Raw genomic sequence first — 22,458 nt, forward strand, 5'->3', positions numbered from 1 at the left:
CTAACAGGACCAACAGCCACAAACCCTGTACATGCAGCAAAGTTTCAGGAGTGACTGAAAAAAAAACGGATGAGATACAGGAAAGTCGGTAATGTAGGCTACTGTTTTAGGCATGATGCATTTATATATTTATATATATATATATATATATATATATATATACAGTATATAGTGCTTTCATTGAATTACTGCACACCCAACGTGCCTTACAATCGTATGAGGGGATCTTTCTTCAACCACCACGCTATTACAAGAGAAAGGTATTTATAATCACATGTTGGATGTGATCCTTATGTTATAAAGAGGAGCGATTTTTAAACTAAATTGAAATACTTGGCTGCCATTAAGGCGATGGATATAGGCTAAGCAACTAACCCTGATTGTAAACAAACTATTTCGAAAGTGAATCCTGTATTTATATGCTTTCATCTAACGTTAATCACTAAAAAGCTGTCACTCACTTCAATTTATCACAATCTCACGATTCCGTGAACTGCAAACAATATCTTATTTTCTATGTGTCTATGTGTGGCGTTTAGCATTCAGTGAATTCTGACAGTGTCACCCTGTATCTATTTATATATTTCTTTATTTATATTTTAATATATTATTATCTTATAATAACCATTTGCACACACGAGCATTATCCGGCTTCGCTCCTCCCGACCGCAGACGCATGTTTACAAGCCACTTTTTCCAGCGTTTTTCAGTCAAATTCTTGAATTTTCCCCCCTTATGAGCAACACATTTTTGTACACAATAAAAGCTCCTTGTGGTTTCTCGGTTTGTCCGATTTGAGCATCCATAAACAATGCAAAACACTGGCATTTTGAGTTTCTACTAGTGATTTCTATGGAGAAAAATCACTTCCTGCCCTCCAGCTGCATTTCGCGCATCATCAGAATCACGTGATTGCAAACAACCTATTGTCGCATGATGAATGAACCAGCAGTAATACAAGCCCCAAAATTACTATATTTTATTCCTATCTGATTATTTGACCAAAGTCATTTTTGAACAAAACTGGATTAAAATTGAAAAAATAAATAAACAAATCATTAAAAAACAAAATAAATAAAAAACACTTCCTGAATGATAACTGGGTACCACGTGCTGAATTAAACATGCAATGTGACCGGGTCATGTGACAAATTAAGAGAGATCATTTGACAATGTAGCATATAACTGTTTAAAATATTTATAATTATTACGCAAAAGACATTATACATTAATAGTAAGATGATTTCATTACTCAATGCCAGTTTAATCTGAGTGTGATGACAGTTTACCTGATATGGTCATAGTCCACTCCCTCAAAGAAAGGGTTAGTTTTGATCTCCTCCACTCCAGTGGCTCCAATCCTGTGCTCACTCTCACAGCAGAACCTGGTGGAAAACAACAAAATACTAGGTGAACACTGAAGAAAAACTGACTGCTTAAAATAAGCCATGTCTCATGTAGTTTAGCAGCATGGTTAATGAAAGCAAAATGCTCTCGGTTGAGAGATGAGCTACAGCTAAGATAAAGTAAAAATAATGGTATAGATGGTATAAATACCACCAGATTTATAATGATATAAATCTTAAAATAATGGTATAGAATCACAGCAAAAAAGATGAAAATAAAGCCTTATAAAAAGAAGTGGGAGAATGATAAGTAGCAAAAAGGCTAAACCTGAGGATCAGATCCTTGGCCTTTTCTGAAATTGGGACCTCAGGTGGAAATGTCAAAGTTTCCTGCCAGTTCATCACTTTCCTGTAAGTTTCCTGAGGAGTCTCAGAGCAAAATGGAGGGTAACCTGAAAAACACCCACACAAACTAAACACTTTATATATCAAAATAAACATACTTATTTTATATTTATTAACCAAAAATCGACTCACCTATCAGCATTTCATACATAATGACGCCCAAACTCCACCAATCACAAAGCTTGTTATACCCATTTTGCATAAACACTTCTGGAGCGATGTAGTCAGGGGTTCCAACAGTGGAGAAGGCCTGAAAAAAAACAAATATTTTTATCTCCAAAACTTTTTACTTCTGATGCAACACAAAAAACATTGTGAGATCTAATGAATTACACAAGAGTACATAGTAATCCTTCTTCAGTACTTCTACAATCTTCAACTACCATATTAAGAACACGTTCATTTCACAATAACTTCCTGAAACACTGGATCTATCTGTAGCCACCCACTGTGTGTAGAACAGTATTGGGTCAAGAGGAAACTCTTACCAACTGTCTCCTGTTTCGTTTCCATGTTTCTGCTTTCCTCTTCGAGTTCATGTTCTGGAACGCTGAACAAAAAAAATCAATCCAAAATTACGGAATCAGCCATGCAGCACCTTCATTTTTTCCATCTACAATACCATTCAAATGTTCTGGGTCAGTAAGTATGTTTTTTTTTTGGAAGAAGAAATTCATTAAGCAAGTATGCATTAAATTTAAACTGCTGAAAAGACAGATCAAAGAATGCAGAAAAAAATAATAATGGATTCCATAAAAATAAAGCAGCACAACTGTTTTCAATGTTGGTAATGATAAGAAAAGTTTCTGGAGCAGAAAATCAGGACATTAGAATGATTTATGAATGATCATGTGTTCCTGTCCTTTGAAGACAGGAGTTATGGACAGTGATAAGTCTTACTGAAGTCGCTGGGAAGGCTGTGATTAAGGTTTCTGTAGAACTCTGTGCGGTGAGCTTTCTTCAGACCAGTGCATAGGCCAAAATCAGACAACTTCACGTGGCCCTGAAAGAGCAAAATTATGTTGTGAATGAGAAGCATTCATTAGATCAAGGCTGTGTGACCTACTAGGCTGTTAGATTGAGCTTTAAAGGGGGGGTATAATGCCATTTCACGCATGTTGATTATCTAGATTAACATGAGATTGGGTGAAAATGTGTGTTATATGCCCCCTTTAATGTTTCATGGTCACGTCAGAGTTGCCTATAGGGATATCGCAAGACAATACTAAAAAAAAATGTAATAATATCAGTCTTTCTATAGTATCAGTAGTACTAAGTGAAATGTAACTGGTATTGTTAATGGTATTCATAATTTAATATTGTGACAAACACCTAAATACAACCTGAATTGGCCAAAGTTTCAAAAAACCATCTGGATGTAGAATGGAGTATTTCTGTGCCAAATACACTCTTTCCGGGTTCATACAAATTTTGGAAAGTTTTTTTTCGAACATGGCTCTTCATGACGTTGTGAAGAATGGAGCTCCTTGTATGAGCACTTCTCCAGGAAGAACGCACCCACGCACACATCAACCAGAGCGAGAACAAGAGCATGCCCATAAATGCGCTTCATTCAGCAGCACCGCACGGGACTCGCTCGGGAAGAATGTCTCCAAAGAAGTGTGCTTTTGGTTGTAAGGGAAAAATAACCTTTGTTCAGCTTCCCAAAGAACAAAGCATTATGTAAACAGTGGATGCAGTTTGTTTTTCCGGGGGAAAACAAAGGAGTTTTGCAAGTGTGTTTGTTGATGAACGTTTTATAAACAAGGCCCAGTTCGATGCTGGATTTGCACATCGTTTGATACTGAAAGATGGAGCGGTCCCAGCGATAAAAGATCCCAGTCATGACTCGGAATTGCAGACGGTAAGTAAAACGGCATCAAACGTCTCATCACTCTTTAGCTTTGCCCACGGTGCACCTCCAGGAGCTTGGCTGTTTTCAGAGAGAATAGTAAAGCTGTATCTTTCTTTTATAAATATGAGAAAAATAAAGACTCTTTGGAGATCAGAAGGATGCAATACTACTTTATAGGTACTCAAGATTAACATGAGATTGGGTGAAAATGTGTGTTATATGCCCCCTTTAATGTTTCATGGTCACGTCAGAGTTGCCTATAGGGATATCGCAAGACAATACTAAAAAAAAATGTAATAATGTCAGTCTTTCTACAGTATCAGTAGTACTAAGTGAAATGTAACTGGTATTGTTAATGGTATTCATAATTTAATATTGTGACAAACACCTAAATACAACCTGAATTCCAGAAATGTTAGGACTTTTTGAAAATTTGAATAAAATGAAAACAAAGACTTTCAAATCACATGAGCCAATATTTTATTCACAATATAACAGAGAACATAAATGTTTAAACTGAGAAATTTTACACTTTTATCCACTAAATGAGCTCATTTAAAAGTTGATGCCTGAAACAGGTCTCAAAAAAGTTGGCACGGGGCAACAAAGGGCTGAAAATGCAAGAAATTTGAACAGATTCAGCTGGGAGAACATCTAGCAACTAATTAAGTTAATTGACATCAGGTCTGTAACATGATTAGCTATAAAAGGGATGTCTTAAAGAGGCAGCGTCTCTCAGAAGTAAAGATGGGCAGAGGTTCTCCAATCTGTGAAAGAATGCGTAAAAAGATTGTGGAATACTTGATTGTGACGTTCCTCAACGTCAAATTGCAAAGGCTTTGCAAATCTCATCATCTACAGTGCATAACATCATCAAAAGAGTCAGAGAAACTTGAGAAATCTGTGCTTAAGGGACAAGGCCGAAGACCTTTGTTGGATGCCCGTGGGCTTCGGGCCCTCAGACGACTCCGCATCACTCATCGGCATGATTCTGTTATTGACATTACTAAATGGGCCCAGGAATACCTCCAGAAACCACTGTCGGTAAACACAATCCGCTGTGCCATCTGCAGATGCCAACTAAAGCTCTATCATGCAAAAAGGAAGCCATATGTGAACATGGTCCAGAAGCGCCGTCGTGTCCTGTGAGCCAAGGCTCATTTAAAATGGACTGTTTCAAAGTGAAAAAATGTTCTATGGTCAGACGAGTCCAAATTTGACATTCTTGTTGGAAATCACGGACGCCGTGTCCTCCAGGCTAAAGAGGAGGGAGACCTTCCAGCATGTTATCAGTGCCCAGTTCAAAAGCCAGCATCTCTAATGGTATGGGTGTGCATAAGTGCATACGGTATGGACAGCTTGCATGGTTTGGAAGGCACTGTGAATGCTGAAAGGTGTATATAAAGGTTTTAGATCAACATATGCTCCCCTCCAGACGACGTCTATTTCAGGGAAGGCCTTGTGTATTTCAGCAGGACAATGCAAAACCACATACTGCAGCTATTACAAGTAGTAGAAGAGTCCGGGTGCTGAACTGGCCTGCCTGCAGTCCAGATCTTTCACCTATAGAGAACATCTGGCGCATCATTAAACGAAAAATACGTCAAAGATGACCACGAACTCCTCAGCAGCTGGAAACCTACTTCAGGCAAGAATGGGACCAAATTCCAACACCGAAACTCATAACCTCGATGCCCAGACGTCTTCAAACTGTTTTGAAAAGAAGTGGAGATGCTACACCATGGTAAACATGCCCCCGTCCCAACTATTTTGAGACATGTAGCAGGCATCAAATTTGAAATGAGCTCATTTTGTGCATTAAAAATTCAAATTTGCTCAGTTTAAACATATGTTATCCACGTTCTATTGTGAATACAATATTGGCTCATGTGATTTGAAATTCTTTTAGTTTTAATTTTATTCAAATTTAAAAAAACGTCCCAACATTTCCGGAATTCGGTTTGTAGTTCTAAAAAATATCCTACTTCAAAAACACTTTATTTTGCTAAAGATATTTGATTTTGATGATTCTATTCAAGTACTGTTTAATGTTTTTACCCTTGAGTCCAGCAGGAGATTGTCTGGTTTGATGTCTCTGTGGATGAAGCTCATCTGGTGAATGGAGTCAATAGCCAGCACAGTCTCAGCAATATAAAACTGTGTGGCCTCCTCAGTTAAAGTGTCTTTCTTCATCAGTAGAGTCATCATATCACCTGGGCAATCACACACATGCATATATCAGTCATCCTTTGGAGTGGCTTTAGTACCATCTTTTTGATTGTAAAGGTTTCTTTGAAATGATCTGACATCCTGCACTCACCTCCAGGCAGAAACTCCATGATGAGGTAGAGGTTCATCTTATCCTGAAAGCTGTAGAACATCTTCACCACCCACAGACTGTCTGCCTCTACAAGGATGTCCCTTTCTGCTCGAATATGGCCAACCTTGAACAGAAAACAGAGACCTGTTAACAAGACAAAGAACCTTAAATGTCACGTGTGGTCATACGCGACTCCATCAGTGAAGACTCACCTGTTCTTTCTCAAGCATATCAGCCTTACGCAAGATTTTCATAGCATAAACGTGTCCGGTGTCCTTCTTCTGAACTAACCGTACCTAGAGAAATAAAGAGGATTTTAAATGTGCTAAAATATCACAAAATACACTACCGTTCTGATTTTTTGTTGTGGTTTATGAAAAAGTATTTTATGGTCACCAAGGCTGCATTTATTTCCAGTAAAAACAGTAATATTGCAAAATACCGTTACAATTTAAAACAACTGTTTTCCATTTTAATACTGAAAAAATATATATAATGGTAGAGTACATACAATACACAAACTGCCTCACAGCTAACATGTACATGCAAAAAACAACTACATTTTTTAAATTCATGAGGTCTTTAACAGAAAGAAACTTATACCTCTCCGAAAGCTCCTCGGCCAATCACTTTGAGTGACTCAAAGTCCTCTAATCCAAGCCGTGTTCGCTTGAGACGAAGAAACTCAGTCTCTTTCCTAGCATGCTCAGACCGCCGGAGACACTTCTGCAGGACCAGAAAAAGCAGAAATGAAATCGACCGATCAAAAGAAATTATATTCTGAACTTCTGTGTGTTTTAATATTTAACAAAACCATCAGTATCTAGATCAAGATGTTTGTAAATGTAAGCAAGGAAATACTTTCAGAAAAAAATACCAGTATTTGAGAAACGCTCACCTCTTCATCACCTAGTCCCTCTTGATCCATGACCTTCTCCAATTTTTGCTGCCTGTAACAGATAAAGGATAACTTCTAGACATGTGATGAAACACTAGCACCAAGAGGCAGAATTGCTTCATCACTCCAATGAAAGGTGTGGTCGCCTAGTCTGACATCATTTCAAGAGGGACGGAACAGACCGTCTAAAAGGGCCCCTGGAATTTGGGAGTTTCTTAAAGAAACAATGGGTGATAATGACAGATAGTCGTCTCACCATATTCACTCAAACCTACAGTATGTGATAGGGCTGCACGATTATGACAAAAATCATAATCGTCGATTATTCCCTTGAAATTGTAATTGCGATTATTAATTACGATTATCACAATTTACATTGAATGATGTTTATACCATTGTTTGATGCAACTGCATGCCATATTTTAATATGAAAATAAACAAGCTGAAAACACTAACTGAAAAACTTTGTGCTTTTCTACAGTATTAAGCCTCAAATGACAACTATACATCGGATTGGTTTCTTCTTTAAATTATAAAAAAGTAAAAATATGAATGGTATTATAGTGTTTAAATTAAAACAATGGAAAAACCCTTTAGATAACATGTAGAAGAAGAAAAAAACGCATCTTAAGCACATAGAATAACATAATGGACTTTGAACAATTAATTGCCGCTTTGAACGATTACGTAATTGTGGCATCTATAATTGTAATTGCGATTAGAAATTCGATTAATTGTGCAGCCCTAGTATGTGAAGAATTACATGCATGTGTCCAAATGCTTAGTGACTCATTTAGACCTGCCAAACCTGTTCACTAGCGAAAGTTTCAAAACTACATATTTCTCACTTATTTTAACCAGCACATGGGCTACAACAAATGATCAATGAAAAAAATGGTAACGTCTATACACCTAAAAATAACATTAAGCAAAGAAAAAGTATTTTGCCTTTTTGGGCCTCACCTCATTTCCCTTTCCTCATGCTGTGATATCAGGTTGCTATAAAAATTCTCCAGCGTCACTTTGGCCATGGTGACCCTTTCCTTAGTGTGGTTGCTCATCGAGGAGCAGGACGTCTGACTTGTCATCGCCATGGTTAACTGGACAGGAAAACCATGTTGCATCAGAATGGACAAAATCAGACATGTTTATAACTCCAAAAAGGATACAAAATAGTCCAGGTTGTTTTGACATTTCACAAGTCAGAGCTTTGAATCTGATATGGTTAGATACAATGCCTACCTGTGTTTAATCTATGAGAGAGGTTTTTTAATTTTTCAGATGCCACGAACCCCCAAATACCCCCATTCTTTCCATTACCAGCTTCCCAGGGGCTTCTTGTGCAGGCATTCAGTGAAAGGCAACATTTAACATTAGCTACAACATTTACACTGCAAGCCACAGTCTTTTAACACTCAATCTTCCACTTCCCAGAAACTCCACGCCTGTACGGTCTGACTGGCCCTCTGTTGCGCCGTGGCCAAAACAAGCATTAAATACCGGCTGAAAACGAACATTTGCGTTACACCGCTTGGAAATTCAAACAAACGCTATATTTGTAATCTGACTCAACTTCCACGGCTGATGTGACTGAGACTGAGGTCTGGAAGAGAAGCGGTTTGCAGACAGCAAGGGGAATTTTACTCTGAATAAATCGTCTGACTAATAAAAAAGAAATGAAACCGAGTTGACAACGAAAATCATAATGCCATCTGATGAACAACACTTAATACTAATAAAGTCCATCATGGAGAAACACGACAGACAGAAAAACGGGAAAAAAAACAAACAACGTAAACACGCACACTAAAGTTTGCCAGTGCAAACCCACGCTTTTAGTGGGTTTGTTTATTTAACATTTTTGCAGTTTTACAAGCAATATCAAGGCTAATAAATTCTTACAATTCTAATAATTACAGGCCTAAAGAGAACGTGTGGAAAGTAAAAACACAAGAACTATTCTCAGTTAGTAAGACTGTCAGTCTGCTAGCAGCAGCCGCTAACGTTAACTGTCTGTTCAGACTCATCTGCTCTCATAGCAAAGTGTGAAACGGCTGAGATCCATCTCAATAAGAGCTCAAGCGACTTTGGCAAAGTATAAACAACTACCGAAAACAAACTGTTACTTACTTGTAAACTATGTGCTTGTTTGAAATAATACTTGTTTGCTTACCTTCCACTCGACCTCAAACTGACTTGAGCTAGTGGACGACGACGGACATTATTTCTTTCTTCCGGGTTTGTGCTTGAGTGGAAAAGGGAACAAAACAAAAGTCCCCTTTCTGTCGTCTAAAATGTAATTTCTAAAATTAGATACATTTGATCAACCTTTCTTTGCTTAACTGACCTACTGAAAACAATTATCCTTCATTTCATCCATACATTTTTATACAAAAACCAAATTTGGGTATGCCTGCACACTGATATATATTTTTTAATGTTTTATTGAAATGTAAAACAAGTACTCATTTTGTGAGTAAAACAACAACAACAAAAGAAAGTTCTGTTTATATGGTCAAAGAATAACACCAGGGCTAGTTGTCACACTAAATATTTCTTTTGTAAAAATTTATTATTATTAAGATAAGTTCTTGACAAAAACATAGGGGGAAAAATGTACAGAAACAATTAGATTAGATTAGATTAGATTCAACTTTATTGTCATTGCACATGTAAGGTACAAGGCAACGAAATGCAGTTAGTATCTAACCAGAAGTGCAATAAGCAGTAAGTACAGGATATACAGTGTCTCCAATATGTTACAAATGTACAATAAATATACAGATAAGTATAATAAGTATAATTATAGGCTTAATTAATACTAATATAAGTATAATATAGTTATACTTACGTATAATATAATTATACTTATAATTATAAGTATAATTATAGGCTTTATTAGCTACATTTAAACAGTAAAATAAATATGAACCATAAAACACTCTATTAAACAGTGGCATACAACCCCCCCACCCCCCTCCACCCCCAAAATAAATAACAATAAAAATAAATAATTATAATTATAATGACTAGAAATGTATAAATGTATAACATAATAAAACACATGTAACAGCTTGCCACAATCTGACTCTTGTCGTGTCAGCATATGGTTTTACTGAGTTCACTTATTTGTCCAACAGATACATTACTACAAGATATGGTGATATATTGGAATTTTAGTTTCGAGCTCAGAGTTCACATATTCTGGTTTAAGGGGGTTCAATTTAACACATCACCATCCGAGGGCGCTGTTGTACAAAAAAGTCTGGACACTAGATCAGCATCCAAACCACAACATGCTAGTGACCTGTGGTACTGGGTGACCAGATCGTCATGACAAATTCAACACACACCCGGACAGGTGAGGTACAGCAGCAGAACTTTACACTCTCAGAAAAAAGGCACAAAGGCTTGGGTGGTACCCTTTCAAAAGGTACATTTAAAGAGTACAATATTAGTACCCTGAAGGTAAATATTAATACCTAAAGTGTACATATCAATACCTAAATATGGACATATCAGTGTACATTTCAGTAAATTATATGTATACATATCAGTACCCAAATGTTAGTACCTTTTAAGAGGGTAGCTACCACCCCAGTGACAGCTTTTGTAAAAGTGTACCAGTATGACAAATTACATTTACATTTAAATATTAGATGTGTGCTTTTAGCAAATTTAACATGTCAAGAAAGTTGTGCAAATGAAGATGATCCTTAAATAATGAGGATTTAAAACTTCTAGGCTTCAAATCGGTTTCAAGGGGGAACCTGGATCAATTACCATACTCCCTTTTTTATCTGTCCATGTTAGATGACAGCCTACATAAGAACTGCATGGGAGAATTCAAATATCACCTTTCTCCGCATGAAGAACTTTGAGTTTAAAAGGCATAATAGCTTGAAAACAATTAAATACAAATAGTCAGTCATAGTCAGTCAGTCATATTTATTTATAGAGCACATTTAAAGGCCAAAGTGCTGTACAAAATTAAGCATATAACAAAATACAAAAGTAAACATAGAACACAGCGACAGATAGTACACTACAGTTATGCCACTGCGCTTACTTATGACCATAAGCAACAGTAAATAAATACGTTTTAAGAAGAGACTTAAAATCAGCGTATTGGTGCAGTTCATATATAGGGTGGCAACTTGTTCCATAGCTGTGGAGCAGCCACTGAAAAGGCACGATTTCCTTTCGATTTCAAGGGTGATGACTGAAAAGTTACAGAGAGCATTTTTCAGTCTCTTCTACAACCCTACTGTTTGTCTGCTAAATGCTAAGTAAATGAGCTCCCTTGAAATTCCTGGCCAGAAGCGTGATACTCCTTTGCTGTTCTGCCTTACAAAGCCAAAACAGTAAAAATGCAACAGAAGAGGTGTGTCTCAATTCACATATTTATGCACTATTCTATACTATGAATAGTGTGAGTATGCTCACAATGAAAATTTTGAATTTTGTGTTGGATCACTGATATTGTTCAACTGAAATTCTCAGAATTTGACATGTCTTAGGCGAGTTACCAGAAAATAACAATAGATTATGTTTCCTCCAATATAATAAGTATAGACCATTAGACTTGATAACATCTAGTGTTTTGAGTCCCGTGTAAAGCTTTGTTTTACCCACAAGGCATTACAACAATGCTGTGAGTGAGGCCCACATGTGTTATATATGTTAGTTCCTGTCAAGATGCTAGTCTTTGTGTGAGAACATCCTGTTTGATGACAATAAACACACAACATTTTTAATATCAATCTTTTTATTATAGCTAAAAGTAAACACTTGTGACCAAATGGCCACGTGTCTGCAAACACTGGCATAATGCCTTGAGTGTGTGTGTGTGAGTCTTTCACACTTTGCCTTTGTTTTCTTTATTACTCCTTTAAAACGTATACTTTTGCTGTCCTTAAATGAATTTACAGTACATGTATCAGAATTACATCTTGTGCTACGTGGTGTATAGTCTCGATGAAGATTGCTGGCCTTTAATACAGTAGCTGTATTTGGCAATTCTGCGTCATGCATGTCTTTGAAACCACAATATACATGACAACATGACGTCCAATCAAGCATTACTGAACATGAATACATATGCTGTTTTCATTAGCCTATTGACATGACAATCACTGTGAAAATGCATATTTTCACTAATGCATTATTGTATGCTATTAAGTTTCAAATGAAACATTTTGAAACAAAAACAAATATTGAACAACAGTAAATAAAGAATAAAGTCAACAATACTTTTATAAGTATCATTTAAATTCCTGCCAAACCCATGCTTACATTTGGCCAGCCAAATATTTATAATCTGACATGGTTCAAGATTTTATTGCAAATAGCCTATTATATAATAAAGATTGATCAGAGACAGATTTCTTCTTCTTTTAGTTTTTACTTTTTCAACAAATAGTGAGGTGTTTACAAAAAATGTAAAATAAATACATAAATAAACAGGGGGCTGCCTTGATATAAGCCAAGACAATGTTTATGTCTCTTTCCTATTGAATGGGCATTTACAGAAAGAAAAAGAAAAAACTTTTTTGGTTTCATTTTAGATTTTTTCATTTTAGCCAATGTAGAAGATAACTAATAGCTTAAAAGCAGAATTTATTAAAGATTAAAATAATTTTCACACACTTTCCTTAGACAAACATGACTTAATTAATCAGGAAATTATACATTAGAAACACATGAAATTAATTGTCTTGGTTTTTAAAACCTGCAGCAGAGAAAACCTTTACTTGGACTCAATAAGAGGCTTGACAAGATTAGGCCTCGAATGTGACAAAAGATTGTCTAATATTAATATAAAAAATTCAGCATGTTTGCTTAACATAGTGAACAATGTCTAATGGTGTTTTTCCATGCCAAGCAGAGCAAGAGCTTGCAGTTAACCTTAAAAAAGCACTGATCTTCTAATCCCATTACTTACCACAACACACACACACACACACTTACCAACAATCCCCTGCCTTCTCCCACATACTTTATAACCCCTTACCCAACTTTATACCCCACCCATATTAAACAATCCCCCAAATTGTTAAACATTTCCAACATGAACATCAGTACTCTAATGCCTGAATGTCTTTTTTCGACCATATTATAATTTGTATTCATGCATAAGCATACGCATACATAACAAACCTCTGCCGATTCACTATTTTTAACGTATAAGAGAGTGTTAAAATGGTGGCATCGTGCCAGGGCGTCCCTAAACATAGACACATGTTCACTCCTCCACAGTTAATCTCCTCCCCTCCTCCGTGTCAGGACACAGGTGAGCTCTGAATGTGTTCTCACACAAGCTTGGACAACTTCACTGAGGCAACACAGAAACAAACGAATGAATGAGGACTCTCTGACCTCAGGATACCACGTAGCTACACTTAGAGACTTTTGACATTTCTCAAGGTTTCTCTTTATCCCACAGTGGTGAGTACTTTCTCAACGTCCACTTCCTGCTGGAATACAATGTGTTTGAATAAGGGTGTGTAGGGAGGTTCATTCTGTTTCAATACAGATAAAGTCTTGCATCAGACAGGAGTCATGTGGCCAAGACTTGCCTGACAGGATTAACTTCCCTTGTTTTACAGTTTCTGTAAGGTGTTTTATTCACGTCATGCTTTATTTCCCACCGGTTGTTTATTTTGGCAGTGAGTTGATGGTTTGTCATGAGTAACTTTTGCGTTAACTTCTTTTCCATAGACATATTTTACTTTATGGATGATGGAACACTGTTAAAGTACACTTCAATTGAACTGTATATCTCTTGTCTTTAAACAAGCACATAATAGATTGTAAAGAGTATGATGGTGGTCTTAAATATAATGTTTTGAATGGAGCATTAATTAATTTGTGGCTCTAAAGCTAAATACATTTCTGATATTTTATATTCACTGACTTATTTTGCTAGTAGCTTGACTACTAAAGACTGAAGTTCTGTGCTTGCCAAGCTTTTGGCAAGACTTAACGTACTCAGGGAATTCGGCGTCAAAACCAAAATAAAGCACAGAATGAATACAGACATTTTCCCTAATAAGGCTACTGCTGCCCGTATCCTGAAAGACAGATTAAGACTTAAGAATTTCCTGACCTACAAGAACTGGCACATTTTTCACAATGTTTCCTTGCCATGCTGAGAGTGCAAGCTTAAGAAAAGTTGCATCAGCCATGCTATTTGTACTAAAAGATGCCTATATGATATACACATACAATTCTTGGTTTATCTATAATCATAACACACGTCTCACACTGTGGTGTGTCCATCAACACTATAGCTTCATGCTTAATAACCCTTGTGAAAGAGATGAGCACTTAAATTGTATTCAGTGTGCACTTTAGTGTACTTCATTGTTAAAAAATATTTTTTTTAAATGTTAAATATAATATTAATGAAATAAAAGACCACTTAAGTAAATTAAATTTTTCATGACTGTTTCCACTTTTTAAAAAAGTGCACTTTGTCAAATTAAAAGTTTTACTTTACATTTTAAATAATGTAATGTACGTAATCACATATTAAGTACTTGATTGTAATTTTTTATTGTTAAATAGTTGACCTATAGGCCTGTAATACTTAGAGAAAGCTGTTACCATAGGGCCATGCTAACCAGTAAAACCTTGTCCTCCTGGTTAAGCATCCCGACCAACTAAACACAGCAACAATGGCTTAAACAAAATTAAGAATTTGGAGGCAGAGTTATCCATTCACCTGACCAATGGCAATCGTGTACAGGAAACCTGTGTGAAAACAGTCAGCTGAATTCGCAATAGCATGATACTCTTCTTATTTGGGAAGATCTGAATATATTTAGTTTTTAGGTTACTACTTGCATGTAATTGCACCTCTCATATATTAAAATTATAGTGTATTTTTACTTTGTTTACAGTAATCAAGCTTTAAATACACAGAACTGCAGAGTACTGCCCACAACTAACTTACCAGCCTGAATTTGATGATGAAGGGGGAAATACGCACACAGACACTCAGCTGTTTTCTATCAAGGCTCATCTTTCCATTAGGTGTTTTTAGCATGCAGTAATGCTCTGAAGAATGTTTTTACCATTACTTTTCCCCTGCCTTCTCCTTGACCTTGAAACTATTTACATGAAGGTTATGGTCCTGTTGCACATAATTAAGAAAAATGCAACAAGTGATTGTCACTGATCTCATTGCTTAAGCAGATCTGAGCATGGATCTGCAATTTATGTTCCAGATTTTGGACATTTTTGCACTTTTTTCAGCAAAGCACTTATGTTTCACATTGATTTCAGTTGTCAGTAATATGATCATTTATCCTAGAACCTTTTTCTGTGTTTCAGATTGTGTTGACAGAGCTTGACCTTGCAGACAGTGTTCTTTAGAGGATTGTTAAGCGTTGTACAGTTTAAAATGGAACTACAGAAAACATCAAACGGTCACCATGATCTCAGCCCTGACAGAATTCCTGAGAATGGGTACGTTTCACGTTTCAACATCAACACAAGAGGAACTATCTCAGAAAAAAAAGTTACTGCTTTAAAAGTTCAAAAATTTTACATGACATCATATCTTTTAATTTGTAACCTTTTCTGCCTAAAGCAAAGCTTTGTTTGACAGCTAGTAGGGATCTTAATCTCAGGTGTTAATAGACTATCATTAAATCAGACCTCAGGTCAATTATCTCTTGCATGTTGGTTTAGCCAGTAATGTTATCTCATACATGTATTTTATATATAATATATTAAACCAAATCAATATTTTTATTAATATTTTAAATTACCTTTTTATTTTTATATTTTCCATTTTAATTTTAGTGTAATTTCTAATAATTTATGTTGTCATTTTTATTAGTTTTCGTTTTTAATAAAGTATCATTTAAATATTTTGTTTTAATTTTTATTTCCGTTAGTATCAGTTAGTAATCAGTATGTTATCAGTTAGTAGTTTTAGTACTATTTATTATACATGTTTTCATCTAATATTTTATTTGATTAATTAACACTTTTTTTTATTTTTTATAAAAAGCAGTCCAGTAACCAGGTAATTTGAGCTTGCAGCCGCTGTTTTAAAGGCATTTATTAATACAGCATACCTCACCTGCTAAAAGGTCAAAAAGTGATTCAGTAGCTGCGTCATTTCCTGCATTTAAAAAAAAAAAAACATTTCCAATGCAAGATGAAATAGAGCTCAAAACAGAGCAATTAAAATATATCATTGCTACTTTGCAAACAAAACAAAACAAAATCATTTTGCTTATATTACACAGATTCGATGCCCTTGAAAACATAACAGAGGGTGATACCTTCCTCCCCAATAAGAGCAATGGAAAGATAGAGACTCAGTTTACAGATGTGAGTATCCAGATTTCAGAACTGCCTTCACAAAATCTTATTGTATAAGGCTGAGTGAAACTGATTAGAATGATGTAAAAGACTCACAAACATAGACACTCTATATTACAGTTAAGTATAATGTGTAACAGTAGGAATAACTTCTAACTACTCCGTCCTAATAATTGTTTGTGGAGTTAATACACAGAAAATGTGAATCTACTATTTAAGTTAAAAGAACCTATTCAGATAAATAGATATACAATTCATGACTAACACAACATTCAACTTTCATTGCAGTTTGTGGGAAAGACTTCTTTCGGAATGTCTATTTTCAACCTCAGTAACGCCATTTTGGGCAGTGGAATTCTGGGACTGGCTTACGCCATGGCCAACACCGGAATCATCCTTTTTGTGTAAGTCAAACTACACTTCCAATCAAGCATTTGCATTTAGGTTGATTTATGGTATAAATACATAAGAAAAATAAAGGTTATTAAAGTTGTGATAGTAAAAAATGAGTTCTAAAAAGTACTGTGTGTAAATCGTGAGTTGAAGAGCCTTCTAGTCTTTCTGGTATGTGCTCATAGTTAAAAATGTAAACAGAACATTTCAGGTTCTAGAGAAGTGGAATAAGTCTCTCTTTGGCATTTGGCTGCCTTTTATTCATTAGCTTCAGTTAGTATGGCGGGAATGCGTGTGTGTTCCATATGCGTGAGTGTCTGACCGAGCATTAAGGCTTCTTTGTGTCCACCTGCATTTAGCTGTAGGCATATAGCCATACTCCAGCATGCCTCTGTCACGTACATGTGCCAGTCACAACCAGCCTTACAGATGCTAAGTCAATACAAAATATTTGCATGTTTTTTCTTGGATGATGTATCATGAACTTAGAGGCAGCTGTGAGGAGGAGTCGGGCAAACCCAGTGCTAAAAATTAATTCTTTCAATTTCACTGCCTCCATGTACCATGTTCCTTACAAATCCAGTGCTAGGCTGAATTATCAAGTTCTGACACACTATAAAACAACAAAATAGAGCTATGCTCCTTGATGGAACAAATGCAATTGCTTATCCTTGTGAATGACAGGGTTTTATTTGTGTACTAGGGAGCTTAAATGTCACTGTGTTTGTCTATGATGTGACACACGGACATGCACAGCTTACAGATCAGACCTGAGAGGGTTATAAATAGCCTACTGTAATCTGTAATCAAACCAAAGCCTGTCTCTTTCTGTATCTCTGTCTGTCTAGCTCAGCCAGGCTTTTCAAGCAGCTTGTTATGCAAAGAGAGAGAGAGAGAAGAAAAAAAGAAAAAATGTTTTCTAGTATAGTTTTGATCTCAACAGCTAAAACAACAACAACAAAAACCTTACTGCCAATCAAAACATTCAGCGATATGCAAATAGGGGAAAATGTTAGCTAATAGTACACGTCATTGACTTATTTTGCATGCCTTTACTACAGTCTTTTGTGCGTGTGTGTGTGTGTGTGTGTGTGTGTGTGTGTGTGACGGTGTTGTTGTTAGTTGTACTCTAAAGAATTACACTCCCAGCTTGTCTAATGCGTCATTAATGAGATTAGGGGTTAGATTTGTGTCACCTCTGTCATCTCCTTGTCGACTGGTGATAATATCCCTGATCAAACTGCAGTTTGTGCCACCTAATCGTGATTACATTAGCACTACTGAAAGTCAAATGACCGGCTGATGAGTCTGACAATCTATAAGAAATAATGTTGTGGGAAAAAGATTTCACTGAATATCCATCTACGCAGGTTATTAAATTGAAAGTCACCCAAAAATTACAATTCTATCATCATTTACTCACCCTCATGTTGTTTCAAACTTATTTTTAAAATGTCTCATTTTTTTCTATATACAGTGAATGTCAGTGGATTCCAATTATGTTTTGGAACTCTTTGACTTTCATTTTTACTCCACCAAAGACAGAAAGACATACATGTTTAGAACAAAATGAGGTGGTTAAATTAAGATGAAAATACTTTTGGGTGAACTATTCTCGCAGTCCACATGGGAAGTTGCTTTCTGCTGCTGTTGCTTAGTTTCATTATTTGTGTAACCTGTTTGCAGACTCCTGTTGACAAGCATGGCCATCCTCTCTGCCTACTCCATACACCTGCTTCTGAAGAGTGCAGGAGTGGTTGGTGAGAAATATTTTCTTTTTTTATCTCCAAGACAATCCTGATAACATCACACTCTATGTTAAAATTGCATCATGACTTTTTTCTGAACTTTCCATTCTGTTTGTTTGTGTGTGTAGGGATCCGTGCATATGAACAGCTCGGGAACCGTGCATTTGGTCGACCTGGGAAAATATTAGCAGCAAGCATTATAACACTGAATAACATTGGAGGTAAAATTAAATATATTATAAATTTCATTAGTTACTCACAACGTCAAAAAGACATGACAACTGATAAAGCAAAGTCAGGGATAACCACTTAAAACAATATGAGCACTGAATACAGATGTACTACAACACTCAATGTTTTTTTTCTTTGATCCAACAGCAATGTCCAGTTACCTGTTCATTGTGAAAATAGAGTTACCTCATATTATTCAGGGTCTTCTGCCAGATAACTCAGAGTGAGTACCAGAACACAGTACTGATCCTGATGTGCTGCATACAGTGAGGTTCAAAACTGTAAAAGTTTTAAGATTCTGAAAAAGATCAAACAAATAAACCTGATGTAAAATGAGTGAGAACTATTTTGCACTATAGATTATTTACTATTTCAAGGTCACTAATTCAAATAAGCAAATTTGTGACATTGAGCATGTGAAATCCTTTGTATCAAAGGTCAGGTGTTCTCAATATGGATCCTTCTTAAATTCTAAATAGACTTTGAACCTCACTGTATTTAATTTTTATTTAATTTATAACTCTCGGTGCATGCAGCTAAAACAAAATCTGAAGTGTACTTTCTGACTGCTTTTCATAATCATATCACTCCTTCTGACATATGTTGTGCAAAACATTTACATTTATTCTCTTTGTCAGTTACTGGTTTGTTGATGGGAGGTATCTCATCATTATCATTAGTGTCTTGGTCATTCTTCCCTTGGCATTGATGAAACGACTTGGTAGGTTCCTGCCTCCTTTCATCTCATTCTTTCATTTTGTTTTCTGTCTCTGTCTCTGTCATTTGTCATTCCATTATATTTCATAATAATCACAATCAAACATTTAGCCTACACATCTGCACTAAAGATCTGTGTTGAGTGTACCAAACGCCACTTTTAAATTCAAAGTCGTTTAACATTTACCGTTGCTCGTCAAAATTTAATGGGCGAAGGAATCAACACTATTGGCTTTTCGCTGTACATGCATTTATTATGTATTTATGCATTTATTTTAGGGTATCTGGGCTACACCAGTGGTTTCTCTCTCAGCTGCATGGTCTTCTTCCTCATATCTGTAAGTCCACTTTCGATCCACCTACATACAGTATAAAAACACCAGTCTACATAAATAATGACTGACATGTAGTTATGACAAATAAAAGCATCTCTCTCCATTGTGTCTTATTAGGTCATCTACAAGAAGTTTGTCACAGAGTGTCCTGAGGAACACAGCTATAACAAAACTGTGCCCACTGAAAGCATATACAACTCCACTGATGGCATGTGTGAAGCCAAACTTATAACTATCAACCCACAGGTTAGAAATGTAAACTGCAAATCAGACAATTATTATCATGTGTCCTTTTTGCTTCACATTAAACACAGTTAATTTCATGTGTTTTATTCCTCACAGACTGCTTTTACCATTCCCATTATTGCGTTTGCTTTTGTGTGTCACCCTGAAGTGTTGCCCATTTACACAGAACTCAAAAAGTAAGACTGGAATTGCACTTTTGTTCATTCACATTGGCTTTAAAAATCGTTTTTTTTAATGTACTGATATGTTTGCTTTTTTGTCTCCTTGTTATTTCAGTCCAAGCAAGAAACGCATGCAAAAGGTTGCTAATATCTCCATTTTGACCATGTTTGTCATGTACCTGGTGACTGCCATCTTTGGCTACCTTACCTTCTATGGTAAGAGAAACTTTACAAACAAATAATCAAATAATAAATTATTTATAATTATAAATTAATAAATTGTAAATAATAATACCAGAATTTCAAGGTTTGTGATATTTGAAAAAGTTTTAACAATCACTGTGTGTCTACATCTGTGCAGGAAATGTGAAGTCAGAGCTTCTGGAGATGTACAGTAAAAAAGACACCCTGATGCTGTGTGTTCGGCTGGCTGTGCTGATAGCAGTGACACTGACCGTTCCCGTGGTCCTTTTCCCGGTACTTCAATTTTTTCTGGTTTTCCTGGCTCATTAGTTATTGCTTGCATATAATTCCTCATAATCGTGCTGGTTGGGTGTTGACAGTGCTTCATTGTTTTTCTCTAGATTCGTCGTGCCGTCTTGCAGCTTCTTTTCCCTGATAAGCCTTTCCACTGGGTGCGTCACATCTCCATCGCTGTATGCCTCCTCTTCTTAGTCAACCTGCTCGTCATCTTTGTGCCCAACATTCGTGACATCTTCGGCTTCATTGGTAAATCAGATCTGCCACATAGAGGATTTAATGGTCACATTTAACATAATACAAATACCGAACTGAGCTGAATGATTTTTGTTTTAGGTGCCACATCTGCTCCCAGCCTCATTTTCATTCTTCCGGGAATATTCTACATTTGCATCGTCCCTGAAGAACAGGAGCCGTTGAAATCTCGACCAAAGATCCAGGTGAGAATCAGACAGAATGTAAGTACATTCTCATAGATCTATGGCTTCTTTTTGTTCTCACTTTGTGTTATGTTTTCCAGGCGATTGCATTTGTGACACTGGGTTTCATCTTCATGATTATGAGCATTACGTTCATCATAATAGAGTGGGTCACCGGAAAGAAGACGTCGGGTGGCCACTGAGAGAGCACAACTGGATTCCAACACTTAAAGACCAAATCTAATACAGAACACAAAACTCTTGAACCTGCAACCTCTGCACCAGGTTCAGTTTCATTTAGTTTGATAGATATCAAACAAGTTAACTCCTCAACTTCAGTATGTCCAAAATGAAAAATGGCTAGTTACCTAAATTCAAGAAGAATGCAAAGAAGAGTGGTAACATATGATCTTAATAATAATTAAAGCTATGATGCTCTAAGAACATATTGAAACTATTTATGGAATTTTTAATGAAAGCCAATTTTACACACAAAGGTATTGCTGTTATGACTGGCAAATGGAACTTCCTAAACTACACAATACTGATGGAAAACTGTGAAACTGAGATGAGAATTCACTCATCTATATTGCCAAAGTTGTAAACATGCAGTTTGAAGTCTACCTCCTTCTACACAGGGCAATTTTACAGTTACAGAGTCTGTTTTCTACAGCTCATAGTGCACATTTTGGGGTCCAAAAATCTTTTATTACTGAAAATTGTAGTTTAATACACAATTTTCATTCTAAAAACAATATTATCAACATAACAACAAGTGGAATGTTACAATCTGATGGTCCTAAACAACTTAATTTAATCATAATCTTCAAATATATTTATTTTTTGTTTTGATTTTTATCCTAAAACTAATCCTTTAACATTTTATTTCCAGAGTTAATTTTGATTCCCACATATTCAATTTGGTCTCAAACCTCTGGACCCCACTGCATGTGAATTTCAGTTAATTTCATAATTTCATTTCAGACGCTTTGACTTACAGTGCATTCAGGTTATATATATATTTTTTACCAGTATGTGTGATCCCTGGGAATCAAACCCACAACCTTTTGCACTGCTCACGCAATGCTCTACCACTGAGCCACAGCAACATGAAGGGCAAATGAACAAATTTCATTTTTGATGAATAATAGGCAGTTCTATTATTCAACATTCCTAAAAGCAGTTTATAACATTATTTAATTAGGACGAGTGTACAGTTTTGTGATGAATTCCAGCATCGTTTAAGCACAATGCTTCAATGTCAGAGGAAGAACCTGAAGTTAATGTATTTATTGGTATTTTTTTGTCTTGTTACAACATCAAAGAAATGATGTCTTACAGTACACAATTAGTGTTTAGTGCAGTTCTCGTCACCGTCATATGACAACATTTATTTACTGTTTTAGAGAGGAGAAGGAATATAAATGTCTGAATACTAATTATCTAGTAGTATTCCAGAAACACACAGAAATGTTGTATGTCATTTTGTTTGTTGTATAATTGGAAATACTTTTTGAACATCTTGAAAATGAGCATAGGCTACTTTTAACAAACTTTTAACAAAA

At 36.0% G+C, this 22,458-nt stretch overlaps 2 protein-coding genes across 4 annotated transcripts in view; one reads left to right on the plus strand and one right to left on the minus strand.

Moving 5' to 3' along the window:
* Positions 1-9,069, minus strand: part of stk38a (serine/threonine kinase 38a) — a 10,916-nt gene extending 1,847 nt beyond the window's left edge. Inside the window, exons 1-12 of the mRNA XM_016231800.1 lie at positions 8,998-9,069; positions 7,788-7,924; positions 6,825-6,876; positions 6,530-6,652; positions 6,139-6,222; positions 5,927-6,050; positions 5,665-5,819; positions 2,652-2,754; positions 2,240-2,301; positions 1,884-2,001; positions 1,675-1,798; positions 1,290-1,385 (exon numbers count right to left, since the gene is read on the minus strand). Of these exons, the coding sequence (XP_016087286.1) occupies positions 1,290-1,385; positions 1,675-1,798; positions 1,884-2,001; positions 2,240-2,301; positions 2,652-2,754; positions 5,665-5,819; positions 5,927-6,050; positions 6,139-6,222; positions 6,530-6,652; positions 6,825-6,876; positions 7,788-7,918 (1,172 nt within the window). The 5' untranslated portion in view covers positions 7,919-7,924; positions 8,998-9,069. The remainder of the gene's footprint in view (positions 1-1,289; positions 1,386-1,674; positions 1,799-1,883; positions 2,002-2,239; positions 2,302-2,651; positions 2,755-5,664; positions 5,820-5,926; positions 6,051-6,138; positions 6,223-6,529; positions 6,653-6,824; positions 6,877-7,787; positions 7,925-8,997) is intronic.
* A 4,041-nt stretch (positions 9,070-13,110) lies between these two features.
* LOC107550502 (sodium-coupled neutral amino acid transporter 3-like) lies at positions 13,111-21,927 on the plus strand. Of its 3 annotated transcripts, none has more exons than XM_016231801.1 (17): positions 13,111-13,271; positions 15,162-15,296; positions 15,847-15,861; positions 16,088-16,172; positions 16,452-16,567; positions 18,243-18,316; positions 18,433-18,525; positions 18,683-18,758; positions 19,174-19,256; positions 19,532-19,590; positions 19,705-19,833; positions 19,930-20,009; positions 20,110-20,210; positions 20,356-20,471; positions 20,579-20,723; positions 20,811-20,914; positions 20,995-21,927. In XM_016231801.1, the coding sequence occupies exons 2-17, from the start codon at positions 15,232-15,234 to the stop codon at positions 21,094-21,096; spliced, it is 1,443 nt and encodes a 480-aa protein (XP_016087287.1). In that variant the 5' UTR covers positions 13,111-13,271; positions 15,162-15,231; the 3' UTR covers positions 21,097-21,927. The 3 variants fall into 3 exon arrangements, with proteins under 3 accessions (XP_016087287.1, XP_016087288.1, XP_016087289.1); XM_016231802.1 differs by having other exon boundaries at positions 15,850-15,861; XM_016231803.1 differs by lacking the exon at positions 15,847-15,861 and having other exon boundaries at positions 13,112-13,271.
* Positions 21,928-22,458: the final 531 nt, after the last annotated feature.

The sequence above is a fragment of the Sinocyclocheilus grahami genome, unplaced genomic scaffold (assembly GCF_001515645.1).
Source record: "Sinocyclocheilus grahami isolate Dianchi unplaced genomic scaffold, SAMN03320097.WGS_v1.1 scaffold399.1, whole genome shotgun sequence".
Lineage (NCBI taxonomy): Eukaryota > Metazoa > Chordata > Actinopteri > Cypriniformes > Cyprinidae > Sinocyclocheilus > Sinocyclocheilus grahami.